The sequence below is a fragment of the Carassius gibelio genome, chromosome A7, assembly GCF_023724105.1.
Source record: "Carassius gibelio isolate Cgi1373 ecotype wild population from Czech Republic chromosome A7, carGib1.2-hapl.c, whole genome shotgun sequence".
Lineage (NCBI taxonomy): Eukaryota > Metazoa > Chordata > Actinopteri > Cypriniformes > Cyprinidae > Carassius > Carassius gibelio.
The window spans coordinates 4,552,353-4,580,034 of NC_068377.1; the positions used below are offsets into that span (position 1 = coordinate 4,552,353).

General features: G+C 34.5%; 1 protein-coding gene across 2 annotated transcripts in view; it reads left to right on the forward strand.

Moving 5' to 3' along the window:
• The window catches only part of LOC128016463 (inactive ubiquitin carboxyl-terminal hydrolase 53), a 46,581-nt gene extending 25,211 nt beyond the window's left edge, over positions 1-21,370 (forward strand). For both annotated transcript variants that reach the window (XM_052600980.1, XM_052600981.1), the window contains exons 10-18: positions 296-445; positions 2,414-2,582; positions 3,555-3,704; positions 6,521-6,646; positions 10,307-10,988; positions 12,075-12,142; positions 18,018-18,069; positions 18,865-19,442; positions 20,490-21,370. In XM_052600980.1, coding sequence (XP_052456940.1) covers positions 296-445; positions 2,414-2,582; positions 3,555-3,704; positions 6,521-6,646; positions 10,307-10,988; positions 12,075-12,142; positions 18,018-18,069; positions 18,865-19,442; positions 20,490-20,569 — 2,055 coding nt within the window. In that variant the 3' untranslated portion in view covers positions 20,570-21,370. The remainder of the gene's footprint in view (positions 1-295; positions 446-2,413; positions 2,583-3,554; positions 3,705-6,520; positions 6,647-10,306; positions 10,989-12,074; positions 12,143-18,017; positions 18,070-18,864; positions 19,443-20,489) is intronic.
• The last annotated feature ends 6,312 nt before the right edge of the window (positions 21,371-27,682 follow it).

The window sequence follows — 27,682 nt, forward strand, 5'->3', positions numbered from 1 at the left end:
TTGTAATCAAACCTCAGTGATGAACTGTAATAAATCTAAACATGGATCTCGACTCTTCTTTGCGATTGTGGCTTAAGAATAGATGCCTTTACTTAACCTCTGTGTCACAACGCAGTCAGTTTTGTTGTTTCAGTAGAAAAACATGAACATAACTTGGAATTGTAGTAATATTAGGAATTTCACAGGTTTAGATTTTGAGAGAAGATTCAAGTTTTTCCATTTTTCGAAATGTGATCATGCTGTAAGATTTTGGTTATAATTGTGTAAATAAATGCATTTGGGTGTGTGTTTGCAGCTCTTTTATCGCGTCACAGACGAGCGTGCAAAGAAGAGCGAGCTGCTATTGGTGGGGATGATCTGTTACTCCAGCAGACATTACTGTGCCTTTGCCTACCACACCAAATCATCCAAATGGGTTTTCTTTGATGACGCCAATGTCAAAGAGGTGAGACTACATTTGTCTGTTAGGGTTTAAGTGCTTCCGTCTATACATTTACACAATTACTGTTCATAATACTAATGACGAACCAGCAGTCCTGGCTTTGGTCATGTACCTTATTAAACAAACATTCCCTCCATCTGCACATTTACATAATTTCTTTTTTAAAATTGTAACCTATCATGTTTTTATTTCCTGTAACTTAACTTTAACCTTAACTTAACTTTAACATTAACTTAACCTAACTTAACTTTAACCTTAAACTTAACCTAACTTTAACTTAACTTAACCTAACCTAACTTAACCTAACTTAACCTTACCTTAACGTAACTTAACTTAACTTACCTTACCTTATCTTACCTTACCTTACCTTACCTTACCTTACCTTAAACTTGACTTAACTTAACTTAAACCTTAAACTTGACTTAACCTAACTTAACTTAACTTAACTTAAACCTTAAACTTAACGTTACCTAACTTAACTTTAACCTTAAACTTAACCTAACATAACCTAACCTAACCTTAACTTTAACTTTAACTTTAACTTTAACTTAACCTAACCTAACTTAACTTAACTTAACCTTAACTTAACTTAACTTTAAACTTAACTTACCTTAAACTTAACTTAACTTTAACCTTAAACTTAACCTAACATAACCTAACCTTAACTTTAACTTAACTTAACTTAACCTAACCTTAACTTAACCTTAACCTTAACTTTAACTTAACCTAACTTAACCTTAACGTAACGTAACTTAACCTAACCTAACCTAACCTAACCTTAACTTACCTTAACTTAACCTTAACTTAACCTTAACTTAACCTTAACTTACCTTAACTTAACCTAACCTTAACTTAACCTTAACTTACCTTAACTTACCTTAACTTAACTTAACTGCTTCCTCCATTCTCGCACGCCCATAAAGGGTTTCAAGTATTTCTTCATCAAATCTTTATTTTTCTCTTGATTTTGAAACACTATTTGTTTTTGACAGTTAAACCAAATATAGTTTTAGTTTTTAGCAAAAATAGACAAAAAATAAAAAAACATGATATTGTCTTTTCAAAATGTCAATAAGTCTTACATGCATTGCTAAAAATGTACACCTTTCTCAGTATTTTGGTCTTGTTTTCCAATAAAAAAAGATCTAAACATCTTTAAATCAAGATCAGTTTACTTGAGATGCAAATATCAAATGTGCAAAGATAACAAGATATGCAAAAAGAACAAATATCTGTCATTTGGGGTTTGAAAACCTTGCTCTTTGAAATAAGTTGTTTTCCTAAGTTCCTAAGTGGATATTTGTTTGTATACACAAAATGGAATTAAATTCATCTTCATTTACAAATCGTTAGACATTTGCATTTACATTCACAATTTCAACAAATATAAAAATAAAACTAGTTCAAAATAATAATAAAAACCATAATGGCATGAAAATTTTGGCGATGCAGTGTAGTGGTGCAGCTCTTCATCAATCTGTCGGTAGTGTGCGGCTTGTGCTTGCGTGTGCAGCTCTCACTGGGCTAGTGCTGCTCATCTCTATCACCAAGATGGATCACCCTCACACACACACAATATGTGCACTACAGGAGATGTGTGTGTGCTAACATACAGCATAGAGAGCCAATCCAGTATGCAGTTTAAGAGAACGTACTTCATAACAGCTGTTTTGTTGATTAAGCATGTTTTAATCCATCTCCTTTACAGTCTTGGCTGCTATTTTTTGACTGTTCAGATAATTATGTTTCATTGATGCATCCTCATACTGCTTGCTGACTTTACCTGCTTTTCTCTCTCTCTCTGTCGCTCGCTGTTCCTTTCCCTTCTGTCTGTTAATTGAGAAGGAAGCTTACATCTGTTTACCTGGAGACACTTTTGCAGTACATCCTCTGAAGCATGCAAGCCTTCACGTCTAATAATAATCTATCAACTGCTCTCTGTATGCTAAAGAACTTCTTTTTTTTTTTAAGGTGGGATCTAGATGGAAGGATGTGGTCACTAAATGCATCAAAGGTCACTTCCAGCCCTTGCTCTTGTTTTACTCTAACCCTGATGGCAGTGCTGTGGTAACAGATGAGGCCCAGCGGTCCAACAGCAGTAGCACCCAAAATAAGAGCTCAGTCAATGGAGAAGCACCAGGTAGAAAACCAGTTTCAATGCAGTTATTTTGTATTCAGGTAATTTCAACACATGTTAAGGTATACCATTTGAATAAAGATAACTATGATTAACTCTCCAGTGACTTATTTTGAAACTTTTTTTTTTTTTGCTGGTAGCAAAAATAAATTGATATTATAGCTGTCAACATAAATTAAACATAACAGTAAATAATTATTTCTAACACCTTTAGTAATGCATTTGTCATTTTAACAGTTTCATTCTGCTTTAAAACATTTATCACAGATAATCATGCAGTCACCTCAATTTTCAGATGCTGGCTACTTAAAAAAAAAAAAATATTTAAAATATAATATTAAATAATAATGTCATTTTAAATAAATACTAAATAATATTTTGGAAAATAATAGTATCCCAAAATATAATAAAAAAATGTTAATGAATAAAGTTCTGATTTCTCATTGGGTTTATTGTTATTTTATAAGAGATGGTAATGTGTGAATGTCTACCGTTAATATTGATTAGCACTAATTAACTGTTTGTTATTTTGAATCAGTGGTGCATTAGCTATGCTGATGCATATGCAATGCATTCCACAGCAAGTTGTTTTCTGTGTATAACTGTATGTGACGAATAAAATATTAAATCTTGAATCAATGCTTGACTAGTGCCACTCGAAGTGATCGTGAATCTAAATGTCAATTTTTGCTCCACTGAAAGTGAAGATTCACTACAAATGAAACATTATGATTTCATCTTCAAATTGTTAAGCCCATTTTTTAGCAAATTTGATTAGTTATAAAAGTCTAATTACGATAAATTTCATAATTTTACAGTACAAGATTAAATCAGAATGTCTTTTCAGACAAGTCACAGTCTTTGAAATCTGTGGGTGTGAAAGATGAAGTAAAATAACAGAATAACATTCAATAATAATTATCAAATGAAATGAAATGGTGGTGCATAAAAGAATGATTTGTGTGTCTCTTTCAGGTACTCCTATACTGGGTGGAAGGAAGTTGGAGTTGACACGAGAGAACTTGACTGCTTTCTTCTCAAATCAAGGGACTCCGAAGCAGAAGTCTCAGCCTCCGTCTGTGTTCAGTCGTGGCAGTAACCAGACCAGCGCCGGCAGAGGGCCAGGTAAAAAACACACACATAAACACACGTGTGACGCTGGACCTTAAAACCAGTCATGTAGATTTATACAGGTGAATAAATCAGCTTGTATCGATGTATGGTTGGTAAGGATCGGACAAGATTTGAAAGAGACACAACTCTTTGAAAATCTGGAATCTGAAGATGCAAAAAAATACCAATATTGATAAAATCACTATTAAAGTGGTACAAATGAAGTTCTTAGCAATGCATATTACTAATCCAAAATTAATTTTTAATATATTTACAGTAGGGAATTTACAAAATATCTTAATGGAACATGATCTTAACTTAATAGATTTTTGGCGTGAAAGAAAAATGTATAATTTTGACTCGTACAATGTATTGTTGGTTTTTGCTACAAATATACTCCAGCAACTTAAGACTGGTTTTGTGCTCCAGGGACACATATAAAGAACTTAAAACATGGATACCTCAAATGATATGGTTGCTTTCATTGCAGCTCACAACGACTCGCTGGTTCTGACTAGAGTTATTATTCATTTTCTTGCACTACATGCATTAATTTATTCAAATTTCTTGATATAAAGAGATATATATATATATATATATATATATAAAATCACTGGAAACACTAAAACAGGATCACCCCAAATTGTATGGTTGCTATTACAGCAACTCACAATGACTTGCTGGTTGTGACTAGGACTATTAATCACATTAATTAATTTGTACACTTTGCAAGATAATGTCACGATTTCTATTTTAATTTGATTAATTGTGCAGCCCAGGTAACAACATAATGCCAGATGTTTTCTTATTTGAAAGTCAGGAATGAATTTCCCATTAAAACAAAACAAAAAGACCCAAAAAGTGTTATTTTAGTGTCATTATGAAATGATGAATTATGAAATAAAAAAAAAACATTTATTTTAATTACACTTTAGTTAAAGTTTAAGTAATTGTGCTGTTTTTAATTAATTAACAAATACTTATGTATATGTATGTGTGTGCGTGCGTGCATGTGTGTGTGTGTGTGTGTGTGTGTGTGTATTTATATTTGTTAACTGTAATAACCCAGGACCCAAAATACCCAATACCTTGATTTCACCCATCCTAATCTTCATGCTTTTTTCATGAACGGTGCAGTTGTGGAAATGTTCTTTCTAGGAGGCAACACTGTTCCCCCACGAAGTATTTGAATACCCAGAGGATCAGAGAGAGCAGTGCAGGATGTTTGGACAAAGACAGACAAGAAAGACCTGGAGGGAGACCTATATCCTCGTTCTCCAGTGCCCACATTCCTCTGTTATTACAAACCTTAATGGCTTGATACGGTTTTTTTATTTTATGGTAGAAGTTTCCTCTCCACTAAAAGCTCTTAGATCAACTTTGTAATGGCTTTCTTTCCTTGGGCAAAGAAAATATTCCCTTAGGCTCTGTTATGTAGTTAATAAAGCCACGCAAAACGATTCTCTTTATTACAGTCCTCAGCGATTCAAGTGCACCGCTGCAATTCAAACAAAGTCTCAATAATTTACTGCCACTCTGTGCCAAGTCATTGCAGATTGTTTCATGAATGTGTTTACATTGTTTTGACAGCATTTTTATCAGTCTATATATAATGTATAGTGGCCTCAGAAATTATATGATACTTAAGCCACACTTAATGTATGAATGTCACTGCATTTGATGATAAAGTAATGGCATTAGATTCAATTTTTTAGAGTTTTTTTTTTTGGTTCAGTTTGGTTTAGTTTGCTTTTGTTTTGTTTTTTTACGTTTTTATGGCAGGTTTTTTTTTTATTTTGTTGTTTTATTTTATTTGTGTGTGTATGTGTTTATTTTTATTTTTATTTACTTAGTTTGTGTTGTTGTTTTATTTTATTTTTGTTTGTTTGTTGTTGTTTTTTGCTATGGCTTTGGTTTTTTTGTGTTGGTTAATTCATTTTGTTGTTTTAATTTTAATTTTTTTTTTTTTTTTTTTGCTTTTTGGTTTGATATTCGTTTTGTTTGCTTTGTTTAGCATTTTGTTTCTGTTCGGTTTTGGGGATTTATTTTTGTCATTTTTCTATGACATTGTTTTTGTTCGGTTTAGGGTTGTTGTTGTTGTTTTCAGTTTGTTTTAATGTGGCTTAGATGTCCGTGTATCTCTTCAGCCCAGTGTAAGAGTAAACTTTACAAAGTTCAAAAGGAGATCTATATCTTTTAAGTGTGTTTGGGAATGTGATCTGTGATTGCTGAAAGCATGATTTGTTTCTCAGCTGTGTCTAGCGTCCCCTCACTAAGTGTGACTGCAGTGTGTTCGAGGGCAAGAAATGTCCTTTCTCTTTCTGTTATCTGTCTCTCTCTCACTCTTTTGCTCTCTTTTAACACTTCACTGCTTTTCTCCTCCAGCACAGCAGAAAATACTGGAACACACACACACACACACACACACACATTGATTGCTGTTAAGGCTCTTGGGCTCTACTGTCCTTCCCAGAAGCCTCAGGGGTGTATTTAAAGAGTGCAGAGACCACACTTTCTCCCAATGATCCTTAACTTCAAGTGCACTCTAATGCTTTATTTGAAGGGTGCTGCTTATGGATTTTACAGCAGACCCATTAAACATACTTGACAGGTTTTTTTAATTGTTGCGTTAACATTTCTGAATTCCTGTATCAAAAAAGAAACTCTAGATCGAGACCTTTTAGACTAGATCATTAATAGTGTAGTTAATTATTTCAAGCTATATAGTTTTTAAGACATCGGTAGGACCTGATTTTGCTGAAACAGTGCCTTTTGCTTAGTTTGTGAAAGTGCTGCATTTCTCCATATCTGTGTTGTTTGTCTTACAGGAAAGATGAACTTTGATCCGATTCGGAGTCGATTCAGGGAGCTGCCAAAAGAAGGCCGTCCCATCAACCTTATCAAGAAGGACTCGGATCGGTCGCAGACGAGACCAGAAACACTGAGGCACCGCGGTAAGAATGTTACATCTGGACTATTTTAGTTAATACTGTCAGTAAAAAGTTTGGGATAAGAAAGATAAAAAAAATAAATAAAAAAAATCATTAACACTTTCATTAAGCAAAGATGCATTAAATTGATCAAAGTGGTGTAAAAAATGTTAGGAAAGACTTTCATTTCGCATAAATTGTGTTCTTTCGAACCTTTAAGTAATGAAAGGACCACAGTGTATCCACATAAATGTTAAGCTGTTTTCAACATTTATAATAAGAACTAATATTAGTAATTGAGCACCAATAATAATTGACGATAATGAAACAGCAAATCGGTATATTAGACTGATTTCTGAAGGATCGTGTGACCCTGAAGACTGGAGGAATGATGCTGAAAATAAAGCTTTGATCACAGGAATAAATAAATGACATTTTAAAACAGATAATCAATTAGAAAAGAGTTGCTTTACATTGTAATAATATTTTACAATTCCACTGTAGTGCACTCGGGGTTAAAGATCTGAACAAGCACATTTTGCAACAATAGCAAGAAAGAAATGAAAGAAATGAAATCTCTCTTGTATTCAGACGGAGCACTTTAAATATCTTCTCAGTCCTCTTTAGAGAAGCACAGATGTGTGGTGGTTACACTCGAAGCTTTGGAGCAGAATAAACTGGCTCACAGCACTCTGCTGGTCCTTATGTAACCAGGGGTCAGCCAGAAGTGTTAAAAACACAGATTACCTCTGACGTGTGCTCCTGAGGACTGTAATCTCTGTAACGTTTCCTCGGTCTAACTTGAGCTGAGTGAACAACTCCTTTCCAGCGCAAATTAATAACGGGTCTTTATATATTTAGATTTCTTTACAAAGGAATATCATGCAACTCTAAACGGAGGATTCAGTGGATGCACATTGTTTTATGGTTAAAATAGCAGTGTATTTTTATTATTGGTTGATTTATATTTATTCATGTCACATAGATTCATGCAATGCAAATCCACCTCCACTTCCAAGTTTCCAGCTTTATTTATTATAACTGAGATTAATTCCAAAACACAAAAATTTGTATATTAATACATTAATACATTAACATGCATTAAATTTGCTGAATAGATTAGATAATGCAATCCACACTGGATCTCACTGGCTTGCATAAGCGCACTAATGCTGGAAGAGGTCAGTGATACTCACTCAAAGTGGTGTAAGGCTTTGCTGGAGCCTTCCTAATAAACGACAAGAGACGCATGTTCATAAGATCAAGTCATCAGAATTGTGAGCACCGCATGAGTGCTGAAAAAATTGTTTTTCTGAAGCGTGTGTGTTCTTCAAAAGCTTACGTTCTCTGAAGAAAAGCTGCAAAGCTGTCACTAGTGCAGTACCCTAAGGTACAAAAGCTAAAATGGACATTTGTGTACTTTATTCAACTTTAAATGTTGCATATTAATACATTAAAGGCACATATCGAGATCTGCCTCCGTTACAGTTTAGTACCTTTTTTCTGACAGTAGAATAGTTTACCAAGAGAGTAATTTACTCACCCTCTTGTCGTTCCAGACTCATGGCTTTCTTTTAGGTGAAATGCAAAAGGAGGGATTTTGCAGAATAATTTTCCATATTATTAGAGTGAATGAGATTCGTGAAATCAATGTGGAAATTAGTGGCTTGTACATTTTCACATTTCTCATTTTGAGAACTGTTGCTTTAAAAGCAATCCCTTGTGAAAGAGAACTACACTTAAGCAAACTTTTAAAATTAGTATGCTAATGGGGAAAATAAACTAAAATTTTCAGACACTTAATTGCATGTTATTTTTAAATTTATACTAAAACCAGTTAGCTTTATTGATAGATTCATTATATGCAATTTTATTATTACTTAATTTTATTATTACTTACAATAGTTTTTTTGCAAATATGGTTAAAGTGTAAAGTCAAAGTGTAAAGTGCCAAGCATTTAATTATGCATAATTACATAAAGTCAAATCCTAATCCCATCCCTAACCATACAGTAAGAACATGTAGTTAATTAATATTAGACAGTACTTAAATGTGTAATTACACTGTAACAACGATACCTTAAAATAAAGTGTAACCTTAAAATGTATTATCTTTAAATCTAATAATGAATAACACTGCCGTCGAGATTATAATCAAGTTCTTTACATGTGCTTTAGTATGTTAGTCAACACATCGAATTTAGTGTACTGACAGAGATTATTAAAACATGATGATTTAAAATGTACTTTAAAGTGAAACTTAATTTGACATTATTACAAAGTGCACTTTTTAAAATTTTAAACCATATTGTGTGTATGCCATGTGACCAACATTACCTTCTCCTTTTATTGCTGTAAAATTGTGGTTTGCAAGCTAAGTTGCTTGACTTTACTTTACCCTTAAGTAGGTATATGGCTTACTAATGGCTTTTAGCCTTGAGCGTTTAGATCTCAAACCATGCCTTCTTCATCTTGTAGAAAGTTAACTGTGTAGGCTCTTTGAGAATTCATTATGCCAGATAATTAGCATTTTCAGTGTGTGTGATGCCACAAGTCAAAGTTGCATTAATATCTAATGAGAAAATGCTGTTTTTCCAAGCTCATACTGCATGATGATAAAGTGAACTTGGTAATGTGGAATGGACCAGCCCATTTAACTGTGCCAATATCAACACTGTTCCCAAAGAGAGGCACTCTTCCACCTTCACAAGAGAAAAGGTCATCCAGGCTCTTAGTGCAACCCCGCGTATGTCAGAGATGGATGATTCTGGCCTGCAGACAGGAAGCAGGTTCAGCATCGATGGATTGTGCTTGTGTAATGCAAATGCACGCTTTAATAATGCAGCAAAATGTGAGACTCGACCAGAACCAGGGCTGTGTTCACACAGCGGCACAACACACTGGTCAATCGTTTGGAGAGCTACATACAGTTCTGTTCAGTTCTGGCTCTATGGTTATGAAAAACTGACATCTGAAATGCTGTTTCTAAAACAGTTTAGAATTAAATCCTTGCAACTGAAGTGTTTTGGGTGTGTGTGTGTGGGGGGGGGGGTGTTAAAATGTACATCGTGAATTAATTAATGAATATCATTATTTTAAGGAGTTGTACCACACTTGAACAACTTAAATAAACCTTGCTTTTCAGAAAAAGGTCAAATTATCTGATATTTTATTGAACTTTTGACCTTTTATCTTCTTGAAGTATTCAAGAAAATGATGCAAAACTAAGAATATTTTTTTTATAAAAAATACATTAAATAAAGCATTAATAAATAGCATATAATTGTTTTAAATTAAATTTTCTTTAAATTCTAGATTATTTATATTACTGTATAAGTATTTTTTACTTAAAATCAAAATATAAAATTGCATATAAAATCCAAAAAGCAAAACTATGTATTTTATTGTTTTAGTAATGATACCAGGACGCCGTAACATTTTTTACTTTATGTACCCCCAAAAATATCCTAAATTAATTTTCATTCAGAAATTGAAAATCATTCTCATCATAACAGTGGCGTAATCAAGTAAATGTAATGAATGAATTGTATTTTTACACCTTACTCATAGTTCCAGACTTAATAAATAAACAAATAAATGCATAACCCATGTGATCTTTGCTTTATTTAAAACTTCATTGAATCTTTATTCACACTGCACCTGTTGTGTGTTTCTCGTCCCCAGACTCCCCAGACAAGCCTCATTCCCGCTCGCTGTCACCTCCGGAGAACGGCTTCAAGCTCCTGGAGTCACGGCTCTACAGCAGCCAGGGCAGGGGTCCGATGAAAGCCGATCACTGGCCTGTTACTAACACACGCTACAACCATGAGCCCCGCTCTCAGTCCCAGCCTCGCGTCCCGCTTCATCCCCCCGTAGAGAGTCGCTCTCGGAGGCTGGATGTGGCCAACGGCTACGACACGGACAGCAGCCAGGACTCCCGGACGCACGGAAACCCTCGCAGCCGGCCCAATCGAGCGTGGAGGCCGACGCGAGAGGCGCTTAACGTGGACAGCATCCTAAAGAGCGATAATAATCAAAACTCTCCCAGACAGACCTTTAGTCAGGACGCCGAAGAGTCGGCGCGGGGCCGAAGAGAAGAACGCAAACCCAAGAGCTTAATGACCATTTACGAGGACGAGCAGCGGCAGGACATGGGCAGCAGGAGCTCGCTGGATTCAGAGGACAGGGTTAAACCAAGCGTCTCTAACCTCACCATTCAGACGGAAAACTGGAAGATCCAGCGCACTGAATCTGGATACGAGAGCAGTGATCGTCTCAGCAACAGCTCGGCAAACCTGGACTCTCCTGTGGTGGAGAACATGAGCAACAAAGACATGCAATCCACACCAGAGACAGACCTCTCCAGGTAAGACCTGAAGTACTCCTCAGTTAGGAACAACGTCGAGACCTTTGCATTGGGTGATCAGTGTCACTATGACTAGAGAGGAAATCAATATTAATTCAGTAACGATGTGAGCTCAATTACACATCCCTGTCAAGTGTCACTTTGTAAGGCTGAGAAAGCTAATTAGGGAGATTTATATGTAGTGTCCATACTCTATCAGTTAGATGTTTTGTGTCGGTATGGTCACTTTTTGAAAGACATTAATAGTTTTGTTCAGAACGATGGCGGTAACTTGGGCAAAAAATATATTTGTAATGTTGCAACAGATTTTTTTTTTGTATCACAGATATTAACTCTTCAACGTTTATAATAAAAATAAATGATTCCAGAAGGATTATGTGACACTGAAGATGGAGAAATAATGCTGAAATACAATATATTCAAACAGAAAACAGCTCTTTAAAATCGTAATAATGTTTCAGAATTTTACAGTTTTTTACTCTTTTTAAATGGTAAACATGGTAAACACCACGCAAGTCATGGCTTGTTTGTAAGTAAAGCGTGCTTTTTCAGTGCAGCTTGACTGTTTCTCTTTTTCTGATATGGGATCTGATTCATGTGTAGCTGTTCATATCATGTTGTCATTGTGAATCCGAGCACATGGTGTCTCAGTAATGTTAGATGGAGGTGTTTACATCCTTCTGTTAAACTATTTTGAGTCTTAGAAAGGTTAGGCCAGGGAAGAACTAATACAGACTGACCAAAGAGGCGTTCACACTAGATGACCGCTCCATACAGCTGTTAACAGTGTAATAGTTTAAGTATGTACTGCATCACTTATATGACTTGACCTCACCAAAACAATGTTTTAGGCAAGAGGTCGATCTTTGGCATTTAGAGTATCTTTCGATTTCACAAATTCATCAATATTACACCTTCGCCCAATGTGAACTTCAAGTGATGCAGTGAAAGACAAAAGTTGCTTATCCTTCCACATCCATACGATTGAAATGAAAGTGAAGCACAGAGTCTACTGTGACCACCACACAAGCGAAGCACCACATTGCTGAAGAACACTATTGAGTTCAGTGCTGTGTGTATTTTTAGGGAGCCTAACTACCACAGGAGGTGTGAGGATTCAAAGGCCGAGATCCCGCCTTCGTCCATTATCTACAGTAAGTGTCCTCAAATGCTTCGGAGTTGTTGTTGTTTTCGGATGACATCAGAAATGACCAAAACATTATTTACAGTATATAGCCTCCCAAACCTAGTGAGCTGCTTGTTGTCTATATAGACAGCTGACTTCTAAGGCAGCACGCTAACTTCTGTAGAACCACTGATGTAGAGCCTTTTAAAGTGTTATTTATATGCTATTTTAGGATTTATTAATATTTGTAATTTATTCATATTTATTTGAATATCAGATTAATAATATCAGGAATTTTGTTATGCGTTTTTGTGATTATCATGTTATGTTATCATTTTAACACTTTTTTTGCCTAGTTATTTGAGTCAGTTGCCAATTTTCTTTTAAGTTAAGGTTTTGCGATCAATTATTATAATCTATTTTCAGCTTTATTTCAGTTTTGAGGAACAAACTGACAAGCGCTGACCGGTTTTTGAATGTTGGCATGTTGTAAATTATGTTTGATGGTAGCATTAAACTAAAAGCACAATACAGTATTCAATGTGTGGATGGGGAAAGGGTTGCCAAGTGTGTGTTTTTTCAGCCTGTCACCCTTCGACAGATCTCACCACAGAGGCTCGGGGTCAACTAAAGCCCCACACAGAGTGTTAAACAACAGATACCAGTCAGCTTAACACATCAGTAATGATAAGAGCAAGCGATTATATGACTGTTTCATGGGCTCTCAACTCTACCCAAAACACCATGAGCTTTTAAAACACACTGTTGTTATTATTAACTAAAGCTAGTACTAATCAAAACCGTTATGGGGGGAAAATAAAGTAAGTATAAATATCAGATTTAAAATACACTTCACTAAGACTTAAATATAAAGCTAAAAATGTACTGTATGCTTAAAGCTTAGCTAAAGGAACTGAAATTTAATTAATGAATACTGTAGAAGTGTATGAGTAAGTAATGTGGCAGTGCTGGCCCCTCGCTGCTGAAGTGAAGGGTGCAGACGGGGTGGTGTTTGGGACGAATCGGTTGTCCCGGTTGGGTGTCAGCGCTGGGAGCTGTTGTTGTCTGTGAGTGTGTTGTGACGGTTGTGTCGGATGGGGGTCTGTTAGCCCCGGCTCGAGGTTGAAGAAGTGAAGCAGAAAGGACAGCTCTGAAGCTGTGTCCTCTCGCTTGCCTTAAAGGCTGTTTTCACTGCAGTCGAGCTCTGAAGTGTTCATTGCTGTGCGAATTAATGGCTCTGCGTCCTTTTGACATTAAATGAGTGGGAGGAGTCAGACAGGGAGTGATGCTGGGGGTTTATATCCATGCTAATGTGTGTGTGCATGTGTTTGTGTTTATTAATGAGTATGCATTTATTTGTAATTTGGTTATATATAAATATATATATATATATATATTCTAAAGGATCATGTGATAATGATCCTAAAAATTCAGCTTTGCATCACAGAAATAAATGATAAATTAAAGTATAATACATTTTAAAACAATTATTTTAAATTGTAATAATATATCACAATATTACCTTTTTTATGTATTTTTGATCAAATAAATGCAGGCTCGATGAGTAGAAGAAACTTCTTTCAAAAACATTAAAAATAGTAATGCTTCCAAACTTTTGGTCTGTACTGTATAAATAAATGATTACAATAGTAGAATAAATAAATAAAAATTATACAAATAATGTAAGAAATATGAATAAAGATTTAATAAATACCACTCTTGGCCACACAGTTTGTAATAATGATATGTGAAAATATATGTTATTGCATTAAATGGCAGCGGGTTTAAAAACCTAACTCATAACTTAGTTTTTAATTATACGTAGATAGATATATTGTTCAAAACATGTTTTTCAGACACTCTTTAGCTGTCAAACATACATAGATAGTGGAATAAAGTATTTGACAAGAAAATATGATATCTGTCTTTTTTTCCTAAATTTTTTTACATTTAATTCAATGTGAGTGAAAATAGTTTCTTCACCAATTACAGAGCGTGAACTTGAATAGAATGGACTTACATCCACTAAAAATCACCTTTACACCAGCTGGATAATAATGTGATTTAAAAAGTTTTTGCAGATGGGATTTGCGGTGTATTTAAATCATTTAAATGCATACATTTTTAAGTGTGACTTTCATGTAGAGAGAATTTTATTGGCTCCTGTGCCTGTGTTTGTATTGCCAAGGAAGGAAATGACAAATCCCATGTTAACAAACAAGGCTCTGAGTAAAGCGTGCAGGTGAACGTTGTCCTTGTCTGATCAGAAGTGCACTGCGGAGAGCTGTTTCTCCTGCTCCTAAATGCCAGCTGTCTGTTAGTCTCTGCGGTGTGTTGTTCATTATCAGAGCTGTGCTCACAGTGTGTCCCGTGCGAAGCTTGGAAAGGTCAGAGCAGCAGGAGTTTCTGAAAGTTCAGACTGTTGATCTGCTGCCGTCTGCACTCGCTGGCTTTTAAACAGACTTGTTGTTGTTTGTCTGCAATCTTGCAGCATTTGTGTTTCAGCATGTAGACAAACAAAACATGATTGAACATATTTCTTTCTACCTGTTTACTAAATTATAAATATTTGTCATTAGAATGTATTAACATGTAATAATTTTTAAAAAAATGTATATTACTTTGTATTTAAATCTTATTTATTCATTTTTTTATCACAAGTAAAAGTGCTATATATATATATATATATATATATATATATATATTATATATATATATATATATATATATATATATATATATATATATATATATATATATATATATATATATATATATATATATATATATATATATATAAAAGGCTTAGATAAATCTGCATTTGAAATGCTGGTATTTTTAATGGTAGAAATTAACATAGTCTTTTTTTTTTTTAAGGAAATGGGCCTAATCCTTAAAAATAAAGACCAGGATTTATTTATGTATGTTAATTAATTACTTATTTATTTCTACTTTGGCCCATATATATATATATTGATGCTTGCACATTAAAAGCATGAAGAGATATTCTCTTAAGTTGCATTAAGAGAGATCCTGTTGCACTGTGGAAAATATTTATTCTTAGACATCAGCAACTATTTTGGTCAGGTCAACAGATCAAGTTCAGTCTTGTCTGATGTGATGCATATCTATGCACATGTATATCTGCATGAATTACTTGGCAAGTGGTTGCCTGTGGAGTCATATTCCCTTTCAGAAGAGATGAATTTAGCTGTAATAGATTAATGGGGCACTCAAAGATAGCGTTTGAGCCAGCTGTGTCTTTAAGCTCATCTGATTGTCCTGCTGAATTGTCCTGGGCTTGATTGGTTCAGGGGAGTCTAGAGAGCTCTCTGCTGAGCTGGCACTGATCTCATGCAGGAGTCTGATCTCTGTCTGCACTTCTGCACATGTGAGGAGATCAGTTCTTCAGCTGTGAGGATGTGACGTTCAGGGAACATGAATAATTGTGAATCTGGTAATGCTTTTAAATTATGATTAGGAGTCAGGCAGTGCTTCTGAAATAGAACCAGAAAAAAAAAAATATATAACTGAAAATAAAAGATTTTATTGCACCAGCTGGTGATGTTCTATTGTTTTTTAAGTGCATTTTTGTGTGTGTTGTTATTGATAACTTAAACTACTGTATAAAAAAATTACTGTATTAAAGAATTTTTTCATGATTTAAAAAAAAATGTAATGGAAAAACTTGAATCAGGAATGGTGCCTTGGAGCGGATATAAAAATGTTTATATAATTTAAAAAATATAAAAAATGACTAAATATGCAAATTCTTAAACTAATATTAAAATAGAAACTAGTTACTATTATAGTTTTTGTTAATATTTGAAAATGTTTTAAGGTTTTTTTTTCAGTTTTAGTTTAAGTTAAAGTTTTAGTAATTTAGTTGTGTATTTTTGTCATTTTCTTAGGTTTTACTTTTTAAAATATGTCTAAATAGTTTCATTTTATTACATTTTATTTTATTTTAGTTGGTTTAAATAAGAAATTTTCCATTGGCATCTTGCTTATTTATTTATTTGTTTGTTTGTTTATACATTTATTTGTTTATTTTTAACTAACACCCATTTTATTTCAAGTAATGCTTTTTTTAATGTTTTAGTTTTAGGTTCAGTTCTGATAATAACTTTTCTGCAAATTATATGAAATAAAAGCTAATTCAACATATAATAAATACTATAATATATATTATATAAATCATACTAAAATAAAACTGGCACCTGTTGATGTTCCAATTTCTATTTTTCCAACCAGAATATTACTCAAAGGTTATTATAAGTGGTTTTATTTGATGTCAGATCTAATCTGACCATTAGAGTGCTGTCCTTTATTAATAGTGTTTATTAAGGGTAAGAATCCCTCATACTTTGACTTCAGGATTTGAATAAACCCTCTCATACTGTTTGTGGACATGAACGATATCTCAAACCACGCTGCTTTTTAAAAAGAGACAATGTTAATGTTCTGCTATGTGGAAGATTAAACAGAAATCTAGGTTCCAGAATATCATAGTAGTAGTGTTTTTTGTTTTGTTGGTGGTGTTTTTTTTTTTATCAACATTGTAATAACGTTACTCCGTCATTGCAAGTCATGGCCATCAAATGGAGATTCTTCTCTTGGGGCTTAGCAGCTTAAACACGACAGGCTTGAAAAACCAGAAATGGGGTCTAAAGTCCAATCCTCTCATAATTGCATGCATAACAGAAGGAGGTATAGGCACACACACACACACACACACACACACACACACACACAGCTGGCTGAGTCTCAGGGGGCTTGACATCAGAGAAAAGATGAATCGACGATCCCATGATGCCAAGGAAATGTAGGACTAATTAAAGACTTCGGTTTTCTTTTCTGTTGTATTCTGTTTATTATAAAGCTTGTTTTACATTAAACGTGCACATTATTTAGGTAAAGGGGCATGTATTTGTCCAGTTGTTGTTGTTGTTGTTTGGTAGTGCTGTTAAAGTATGGCTCACTGAACTTTTACAGCAACACAAATCTGAAATGGTCATGAGTGACTTGTCTCCTCGCTGAAGCGTTCATCTTCAGCGCTCTCTAGTGTTTTCATTACAGACCGCCATCCAATGATCTGATGAACATTTAACACATTTCCTTTATAAAATTAAATATGCATAAATTAAATGTATATCTTTATTATTATTATTATTATTCTACATGTTAATTTATATATATATATGGACTGCCACAGGACTGTCTTGACCAGGACCACACCCCTAAATGCATTGAAGCAACTGCCTTGTGATTGGTTGATCAGATAATTGCATTAATGAGAAATTGAACAGGTGTACCTAATAATCCTTTAGGTGAGTGTAATCCACAAATAAGATTTTGGGATTTCCTTTAATAAGCAGCTATTTTGTCACTGGAAAACCGCACTAATAAAAGTTGATGTTGTGAGGTTTTAGCACAGCGGTGGTGTCTTCGCTGACAGTCTGCCTGTTATGTTGTGCACTGTTGCATGTGAATGTGTGTTCCCAGCATGCATCTGTGCAGTCATACATCCCACAGTCCACCTGACAGCTCCTCAGATTTAAAGGTTTGGTCTCTACAGCAACACATTGAAAGCTGTGCTGTTCTCTCAGACTCACTGTCCACTTGGCTTTCACCCCCTCGAGCTCATTATTCCCAAGCCATCGGCCGCACAGAGAAGCTGGTTTGAGCCGGATGGACTTGTGTGCTTTAGACAGACTGAGAGCCCCGAGCCCTTACATAACACATCTGCACTCACCCACGGTCACAGATCAGCCTCAGTCTGTGTCCAAAGATTCAGTCTCTCACCGTTTTTCAGATGTGCATTTGATTAATAAAACCTGTACATTAAAGAATGCATGCAACTGTACATTAAAGATCAATATTAGTAATCATTTATTTTATAGGTGAACAGCAAAAGAAAGCAAACGATCGTTCCTTGAGTCCTGTTATTCCAAGGTACGTTATCAGAAAATATGAATGCATGAGGCTCTGAATGTTTCCTGTGCCATTTATGTGTACATTACTTATAATATTAATATGTATAAAACCATGAGTGTACTGAAAATTGATTATACAACCAAAAAAGGTTATAATTACATTTTTAAATGTCAAGTAAATGTTGTATGGCTCTGTGGATACACACACTTCATGCTGATACACACTTTTCATTCTGTAGCTCGGGTCATAAATACTTTGATACAGTTTATTGTAGTCTCTTACAAAACAGAAGTACAATTTGGAATATAATATGGAAATAATCCTAAAACATAGTGAACTGAATGTAATGTTTTCAGACACAAAATTGCAATAAATGTAAAATGTCACATTTCACATAGTTTCATTTAATATATGTAAAAAAAAAAATTACATTACAATGGTTTGCAATGTACGTTAAAGTAAAACATCCAAAATGCACTTTAAGTACACTTAAGTGGCCTTTTGTTTAATTGAATATCATTATATTGTCTGTAAGTAATGTTTGTGTGTGTATATATATATATATATATATATATATATATATATATATATATATATATATATATATATATATATATATATATATATATATATATATTTATTTTATTTTATTTTATTTTATTTTATTATTTTATTTTTTTTATTAATATTTTTTTTGGAATATTTGAAGTACACTATAAGTTAACATTCATTGCTCTTAAGTTTACTTAAAAAAAGGGTAATATGTGGCTGGTATGAGGTAGATAATCCAAGTCTGTGTGTTTCCTCCTGCAGAAGACAAGCTTTTCAACACAACCCTGCTAAGGAGAGGATGGAGAAGACTGAGGCGTTAAACGGGAACCCCGTCTCTCCTAATTTCACCAAGACCAGCAGTTCAGAGTGGAACAGCTCGGACGATCTGGAGGATTCGTCATCACCTCAGGTTCCCTTCAGGACTCTGTCTCACACCGCAGCTCCTCCAGTGCCTCCCAAACCACACGCTCTGAGCTCAGACACCCGGCGACCAAACGGCTCGGCTCTGTCCCAGACCGTCCTGCAGAAGTGGCTGGAGAACTCGGACACGAGCTCCAAGTCTGGCTCCTCGGATCCGGAGAGGAATGATCTGTCCACGAGTGAAGGTGAGGACTTCCCCAAACCTGCGGCCGGCTCTCCTGTCATCCCCAGCACATACTTCTCCGTGGACGGCTGCATGACGGACACGTACCGTGCCAAGTACCATAAAAAGAGACCCGCTCTGCACGTGACGGCAGACTCTGGAGCCGGAGATCACACCTCGTCTGGTGAAAGTGATTACGGGGAAAGACCGTCACCGGCTCCTTCAGAAACACACAGCAGAGCCCCAGCGCTGTCAGGTAACAGCAGATGCACACATATATACACTCAAGAACAGGGAACATATATTCACTATTAAGAGTTTCATTTACACGATTAAGAGTTTCCCCTGAAAAAACTCAAAAATCGCTGCTTATTAATAGTTAGTTAGGTAGTTGTTCAGTTTAGTTGAGGAGTCAGATTAAAGGATCTAATTATTTATATTTTTTTAAATATAAATGTTGTGTGCATATTGTTTTATTGTTTATACTATTTGTTTAATAACTACATGATTCATTGATAATTATATAGCTTATATTAATTCTAATTATACAACATTTATAATAAATAATACATATTTATTATAAAAAAATTTAAAGTAAGATTAATTATACAGTTTGTGTGTGTGTGTGTGTGTGTTTGCATTAATTAAAATCAACAGAAAAAAATAATTTATTTTATTTATTATAAGAACTGTACATTTACAAAACTAATATTTAGTTCCTCTTTGCTTTTAAACATTACATCTTTATAAATATTCTAACATAAATTTTGTTGTGGGTGTATTGTGTATTGTTTTATTGTTTATACTATACTTTACTATTTTAATAATTACTTGATAAATAGATAATTATATAGATTCAATAGTTTCAAATAATACTAAATGTATAATAAATATATTTTTTTAAAGTGTTGAATTAATTAGACAATATATATATATATGCACACACAAATAAATCTAAACAAACATATGCATATATTATTTGTGTGTTTGTGCATTTATATATTTAGATTTAAAAAAAAAATTGTCTTAAAAAAACTGTCACATGTTACATTATTGACCAAGGTTGGAAATATTGTTGATGTACATTTTTCTTGCACATCCTACAATGTTGCTATTTATCTTCAAGTTTTTTTTTTATTTTTTTTTTATCATTGGTCATTTCTAGGATTGCTACTATTATTATTATTCTTTATTTATTCAGATTAATAAGATTTTATTATAATAAAGTCCTTTTCCTAATTTCAGTCGTCTGATAATACAGTTCTAAGGTTAAGTTAACGTTCGTTTCTATGTTTGTTTTCAGTTCATTCCTCCAGTAATAAAGCCACTGCTAGATGGAACGCAGTTTCAGCGAAAGCACTGGATGAACACGGCTTCGTCTGACAGCGGACCTCGTCCCAAACACCCGACGCTCGGAGGCTTTCACTAACGCTGTGTTGTGTTGTGTGGTGTGTGGCTCTAGCAGACATTACATTCGCACATGTTCAAGCCAAAAGAGAACAATATTACGTACTGTCACTTTAAATGAATATGTTCCAAAACACTCTGTAGGCTTAAGGATGTTTGATGTACGACTAACAAAACTAACAAATCTGAAAGAGTAAGATTGACTTGTTAGTTGGGTTTCTGTTCACTGCTTGGAGATTTTCTTCATGTTTTGATGGCTTCTGGAGGGAGGATCTGCTAAAAGATGTGATTGTATTTTCAGAAGGTGAAGCTGCTTAATGTGCTCGAAAAGCTTAATGTTTGGTGGCCTTCTTTGTTGTTTTAGGCGTATAATATACATCTCGTTTTATTATTTAGTCCCTGATTTATAATTAAAAAGGGCCACTTTACATGTTTTAAAACCTTTGATCATGTTGAGCTCGGTTTTTCAACCAATGTGCACAGAAATGATGGAGAGACACTGGAGATTGTTTGGTCACTTGTCTGTTAAAAGAGGAATTTGACTTCTTTTGGGCACATCTAAATATGCTTGTTTTCTTTTCATATTTGGAACAATGTTTTTATTGGTATGATAATGTTTTATGTTGCTTGACAGAATACCGAACAGTGCCTTATTTTGTATTTAAAGATGGGATAAAGGTGTTTTTATTCGTCAAATGTTAACTTTTTCAATGCTTTTATAACACTGTAGCTCATTTTGGTTAAAAACATTTAATAAACTGATTTTTTTAAGCATAATGTGGTTTCATAATTGGTGAAGATTGACACTCGGTGAGATTTTAATGTTTTAAAAATAGTAAAAATATAATAGGATTAAGAAAATAGGTTTTCTATATGAATATGTTTTAAAATGTCATGCATTCCTGTGATTTATTGCATTACTCCAGTCTTCACCGTTATGATCATTCAGACCTGTTATTACACTGAGAGAGCGACGAGTTCATGTTTAACCCCTTATTTAACCCTTTAGGGCCCAGTTATTACTATTAACTAGGACGTTTTCCTTCAAAAAACTCCTATTTGGCTGCTTATTAATAGTTTGTAAAGTAGTTGTTAAGTTTAGGTATTGGTTAGGATTAAGGGATCTAAAATATAGTCATGCATAATAATACAAGTACTAACAATCAGCCAGTGTTAGTAATATATATGCATGCTAATTAGTAACTAGTTAATAGTGAGAACTGGTTCCTTATGTGTTGCTTCCTAAAATATCATAATTGACACTCAAAGGCCTCTAAATGATCAACATGATCATAAATCTGCTACAAGCCTTTTGTCATCTGACTGGTAGTTTATACTATTTTTAGCAACTTTAAAAGTGTAATTGTAAAAATGCTGAGTTTTATAAAGTAAACATTTGCATTATACGTTTTGAAACTACAAGGCTTTGATCATAAAACTAAGCATTTTAATATATTCACATACATAAAGTGACGTACAGTATGATATTCATATGCATCTATGTAAGTAGTCCACTATACTGTTATAACTACAATAATCCGATTTTTACTGTACGGTCATGGGCCTCTGAATAAAACGGAGGTGTCCTTTCTGCTTTTTTTGAGCTCCATAATCTCTAAGACCACAGTATGTGAGCCATAAAACCACATATTCAAACATATTTTTATATATATATATTGACAATAGAGAGTTACCACTATAATTACACTGACTGAATAAAATTCTGAAAGAAAGAAGAAGAAAAAACAGTTACCAATCCCGAAGGGTTTCCTGTTGAAAAGTTGAAACTATTCAAGGGCAGGCTCTAAGATGGTTTAGATCCTACCTGTCCGATCGCTACCATTTTGTTTACTTAAATGGGGAGTCATCTCATTTATCATCAGTAAAATATGGAGTGCCACAAGGATCCGTCCTAGGTCCCCTTCTATTTTCAATATACATGTTGCCCCTTGGTAATATTATTAGAAAATACGGAATTAGCTTCCACTGTTATGCTGATGATACTCAGCTATATATATCAACGAGACCAGATGAAACTTCCCAATTATCTAAGCTAACAGATTGTGTTAAAAATGTAAAAGATTGGATGACAAAGAATTTTCTCCAATTAAATTCGGATAAGACGGAGATACTAATTATTGGACCAAAAAACACTACACAGAATCTTGTAGATTACAATCTGCAACTAGACGGATGTACTGTAACTTCCTCTACAGTCAGAAATCTGGGTGTTATATTAGACAGCAATTTGTCTTTTGAAAATCATATTTCCAATGTTACAAAAATTGCATTCTTCCATCTTAGAAACATTGCCAAGCTACGAAACATGTTATCTGTTTCTGATGCAGAAAAGCTAGTTCATGCATTCATGACCTCTAGACTGGACTATTGTAATGCACTTCTAGGTGGTTGTCCTGCTTCTTCAATAAACAAGCTACAGGTCGTCCAAAATGCAGCAGCTAGAGTCCTTACGAGGTCAAGAAAATATGATCATATCACCCCAATTTAACAGTCTCTGCACTGGCTACCTATTAAGTTCCGCATCAGTTACAAATTGTCATTACTTACCTATAAGGCCCTAAATGGTTTAGCTCCAGCGTACCTAACTAGCCTTCTACCACGTTACAACCCATCACGCACCCTAAGGTCACAAAACGCTGGACTTTTGGTAGTTCCTAGGATAGCAAAGTCCACTAAAGGAGGTAGAGCCTTCTCACATTTGGCTCCCAAACTCTGGAATAGCCTTCCTGATAATGTTCGGGGTTCAGACACACTCTCTCTGTTTAAATCTAGATTAAAAACACATCTCTTTCGCCAGGCATTCGAATAATGTATCTTTTTAATTGTGAGTGTAGTTGCATCTGATCAAAGGTGCATTTTTATTCATTAGCTTGGGTTAAACTAATTTTACTTTGTTGGATCAGCAGCTATGCTAATGATGTCTGTATTTTGTTTCTATGTTTTGCCACGGGATTCACATCCCGTGGTAACTAGGATTTACACAAGCTCCAGTCTGGATCCAGAACACCTGAGAAGAGATGATGCTGACCCTCAGAGGACCTCAGATGATGCTAACCCTGAATGAACAAACAGAACTAACAATTATTCCTAAATGTGTGACTTAATCATATAATAACTTAATTAATAATATTGATAGTTCATCGTCTAGCTGACTACGTCTTGTATTATTATTATTTTTTAGTTTTTCTAAAATCCTGTCAAATGTGCACAAACTACTAGCTACTACTAAATATTGTAGAAACATAATTTTCTGTAAAGTTGCTTTGTAACGATTTGTTTTGTAAAAAGCGCTATACAAATAAACTTGAATTGAATTGAATTGAATTGAAGGCCCAGTCTAATATTAAGTACTGTAACGTTACTGCCCTCATTAGTCAGCGTCCAGGGCCCCCAGGAGCCCGAGGAGTCGAGCCATCGCTCTAATACAGAAAGCCAGTGAGCTATGGAGTGCAGGGCTTGGGAGAAACGCAACCAAATATGCAGGTTTATTTGCGAAAGATTAGTGTAAACTGATCTGACACACACTCTCGACCGAGTCAGAAGCGCGGTAATGCTCTGGTGTTTGTGTCGAGAGGAGAGCACTGCTGCCCCCTGCTGATCACCTGAGCCTTCGGTCAGTCCTGGACTCAGCGCTGTCCTCCTCGACCCACATCATACTGTCAGCAGAGATGTATAAAGTACTAGAGAACCATACTTGAGTAAAAGTACAAGTGCTCTATCAAAAAAGTGACTTGAGTAGAAGTAGAAGTGCTCTTTAAGCACCACACTTAAGTAGAAGTACTAAAGTATTCAAAAATTTTTGTACTTAAGTATTGCAAGTAGTCTATTTTAAAATTTACTACTCAAGTACTGAAAGTAAAAGTAGAAGTATTGTGATATGTAGCTATTAAAGAAAATAGTCAAAAGTTTGAACATATTGTTTTTACTATTTCAAATGATTAACCTAAAGGACAATAACAATTCCTTTGACTGTAACTTCTTGTAAACAAAAAACGGTTACTAGGGTTAGTTAGCCCAAAATGATGTCATTAATAACTTACCCTCATGTTGTTTCAAACCCCTAAGACATCAGAGGGTCATTTAGAATTTTATGAAGCATCGAAAATACATTTTGGTCCAAAAATAGCAAAAACTACGACTTTATTCAGCATTGTCTTCTCTTCCGTGTCTGTTGTAAGACAGTTAAAAAAAAAGCAGTTTGTGATATCTGGTTCGCGAACGAATCATTCGATGTAACCGGATCTTTTTGAACCAGTTCACCAAATCGAACTGAATCGTTTTAAACAGTTCGCGTCTCCAATGCGCATTACTCCACAGATGAATTAAGCTGTTAACTTGTTTAATGTGTCTGACACTCCCTCTGAGTTAAAACAAACCAATATCCCGGAGTAATTCATTGACTCAAACAGTACACTGACTGAACTGCTGTGAAGAGAGAACTGAAGATGAACACCGAGCCGAGCCAGATAATGACTCGTTCACGAGTCAAGAACCGTTTCTATCAGACGTGTCCGATTCGTGAACCGAGGAGCTGATGATACTGCGCATGTGTGATTCAGCGTGAAGCAGACCGACACACAGAGCGTCTGGAACCGAACTGATTCTTTTGGTGATTGATTCTGAACTGATTCTGTGTTAATGTTATGAGCCCAGGTGCAGTCAACGCCAATGACGCCATTGCATCGAGCGCAAAAGAATCGGTGAACTGTTTTCTTCAACTGGTTTATTGAATCGAACTGTCAGAAAGAACTAACGTTACTGGTCATCCGAAAACCGATGCAACCGGTTCTTGACTCGTGAACGAGTCATTATCTGGCTCGGCTCGGTGTTCATCTCTCTCTTCACAGCAGTTCAGTCAGCACGCACAGTCTTCTTAATCGCTTGATTCGCTCAATGATGTGCCAGCTTCATCAAACCTGCCATCTACAGTTCTGGCAGTGGTTTGTAATGGAATGATTCGTAACATTTTTATAATTGTAACGAGTAACGATGCAGCACATAAAAAAAAATATCGGAGTAAAAGTATTAAACTCAGCGAAAATATGTACCGAAGTAAAAGTGGAAGTAGGAGAAAAAAACAATACTCTAGTAAAGTACAGATACCGCCGTTTAGTACTTAAGTACAGTAGTGAAGTAGTTCTACGTCGTTACTATACATCTCTGACTGTCAGTGATTAGTAATATTAGTTATAGAAATAAAGTGAATTAAGATCAAAAATGGCTTTTGAACATAACATAGATAGTATATGTAACGTTAGTCCCATCTGCTCAAATGCCATTATTTGACTTGCGTTGTAAATGACATCAGATCTGTGGCGAATAGTTTCAGAAGGCTGAACCTGTGGATGATCAGGTTATCTTGAGTGAGTAAACAAAAAGTAGTAAATAAAGCTGTACAAAATAATAATAAAAAAATATAAATGTAATATTTATATAATACAATTTTGATTATATAAATGTTGCAAATACTAATATAAACAAAAAAATAAAATAAAATAAAACGGAAGTAAAAGTATTCTAAATTGTATTTGTTAAGTGAAATATAAATATAATACAAATATTTAATTAGTTTTTTCTAATATAAATAACACTGATATACTGTGTGTGTGTGTGTGTGTATGTGTGTGTGTGTGTGTGTGTGTTTGCGATTTTTGAACTATAGATTTTTTGTTAACAAATAAAGCTGAAATTTATTAAAATATAACATTAATAAATATAATGATAAAGACACTTTAAAAAGGTGAATTAGATTAAATTAAATCAATATATCTAACTGAAATAACATACGTTTTCTAAAATTGCTTATATATATATATATATATATATATATATATATATATATATATATATATATATATATATATATATATATATACTAAAACTAAATAGAAAAAATATATAATGCTTTTGACATTATAAAACTATATTATAACTAAATGACTAAAACTTAAACTGAAAAAAATCGAATCAAATCCAACATATTTATAATAATAATAAATGCTGTAATATTGTATTTAATTAACACAATTTTTTATGTTTTTATTAACGCACCACTTTCTTGAGCTATTATATCCCCGTCTCCTCTGATGTAGCTCTGAGACAAGGGTAGAGTCTCCACCTACAGTAGATGGAGCCGTGTGGAGGGTACGGTCCTGAAGACCAATGTCCGCTCTAAACCGGCTCTCTTCACTGACCTTTACAAACAGCCAACAAATCATCTTACTACACACATAACCTGTGACGTTTCAGAATCAGAATCTTTGCTTTTTTCATTAAGGGAATAGTTCACCTAAATTATGAACTTCTGGACAACTTGCACTAACCATGTGTGTCCTTTATGAAGATGGTGGTTTCTGAGTTGTCTTTCAGCATTGCACCCACTGAAGACAACAAATTAACCTCAAATTTCTCATCAGCTTCCTCTAGAGAGTCCTGAAAAATCTCCACTCTCCATACTCGACTGTCAACCCCTGGAAAAAGACACTGTTGACGTTTTGTATTATTGAATCAGCTTCTGTATTCTCTTGCAGCATCTCAGTTCATTAATAATACCTGGGTCAAACTGAATCAAAGATGAAGCCTGTATGAAGTCTTTTCCAGCAGATGCTGTTAGTTCTTTCACCTATAATAATGATAAATATATAAAAATCCACATAAGAATAAAAAGCAAACAAATAAATACAAACAAAGTTATACCTGTACAGTAACATAAGATGAGTCCTGCACATTGCCCTTCCTCTGGATGGTCATTGAGACTGACCCTTGACTCTCACATATTACATCCTCAATCCTGGACAGATGCACACTGGCCAATCTGAACTCCAGTCTGACAGAGGGAAGAATATTACACATCCTAACATCCACCGACAACATGCCAACCAAGTGTAGAGGTGTAACACTCGAGGAATACTCACAAATACATGCTGCTATAAAAAATTACGATTTACAGATGAAGAAATGAAATAACACAGTCACTAATCCTGCAAGAAAACAAAATCAAAGCAACATTTCAAAGCCCAGGGTTTACTTGTAAGAAGCTCTGGTGTTTCTCCAGACTGTCAGATAAAG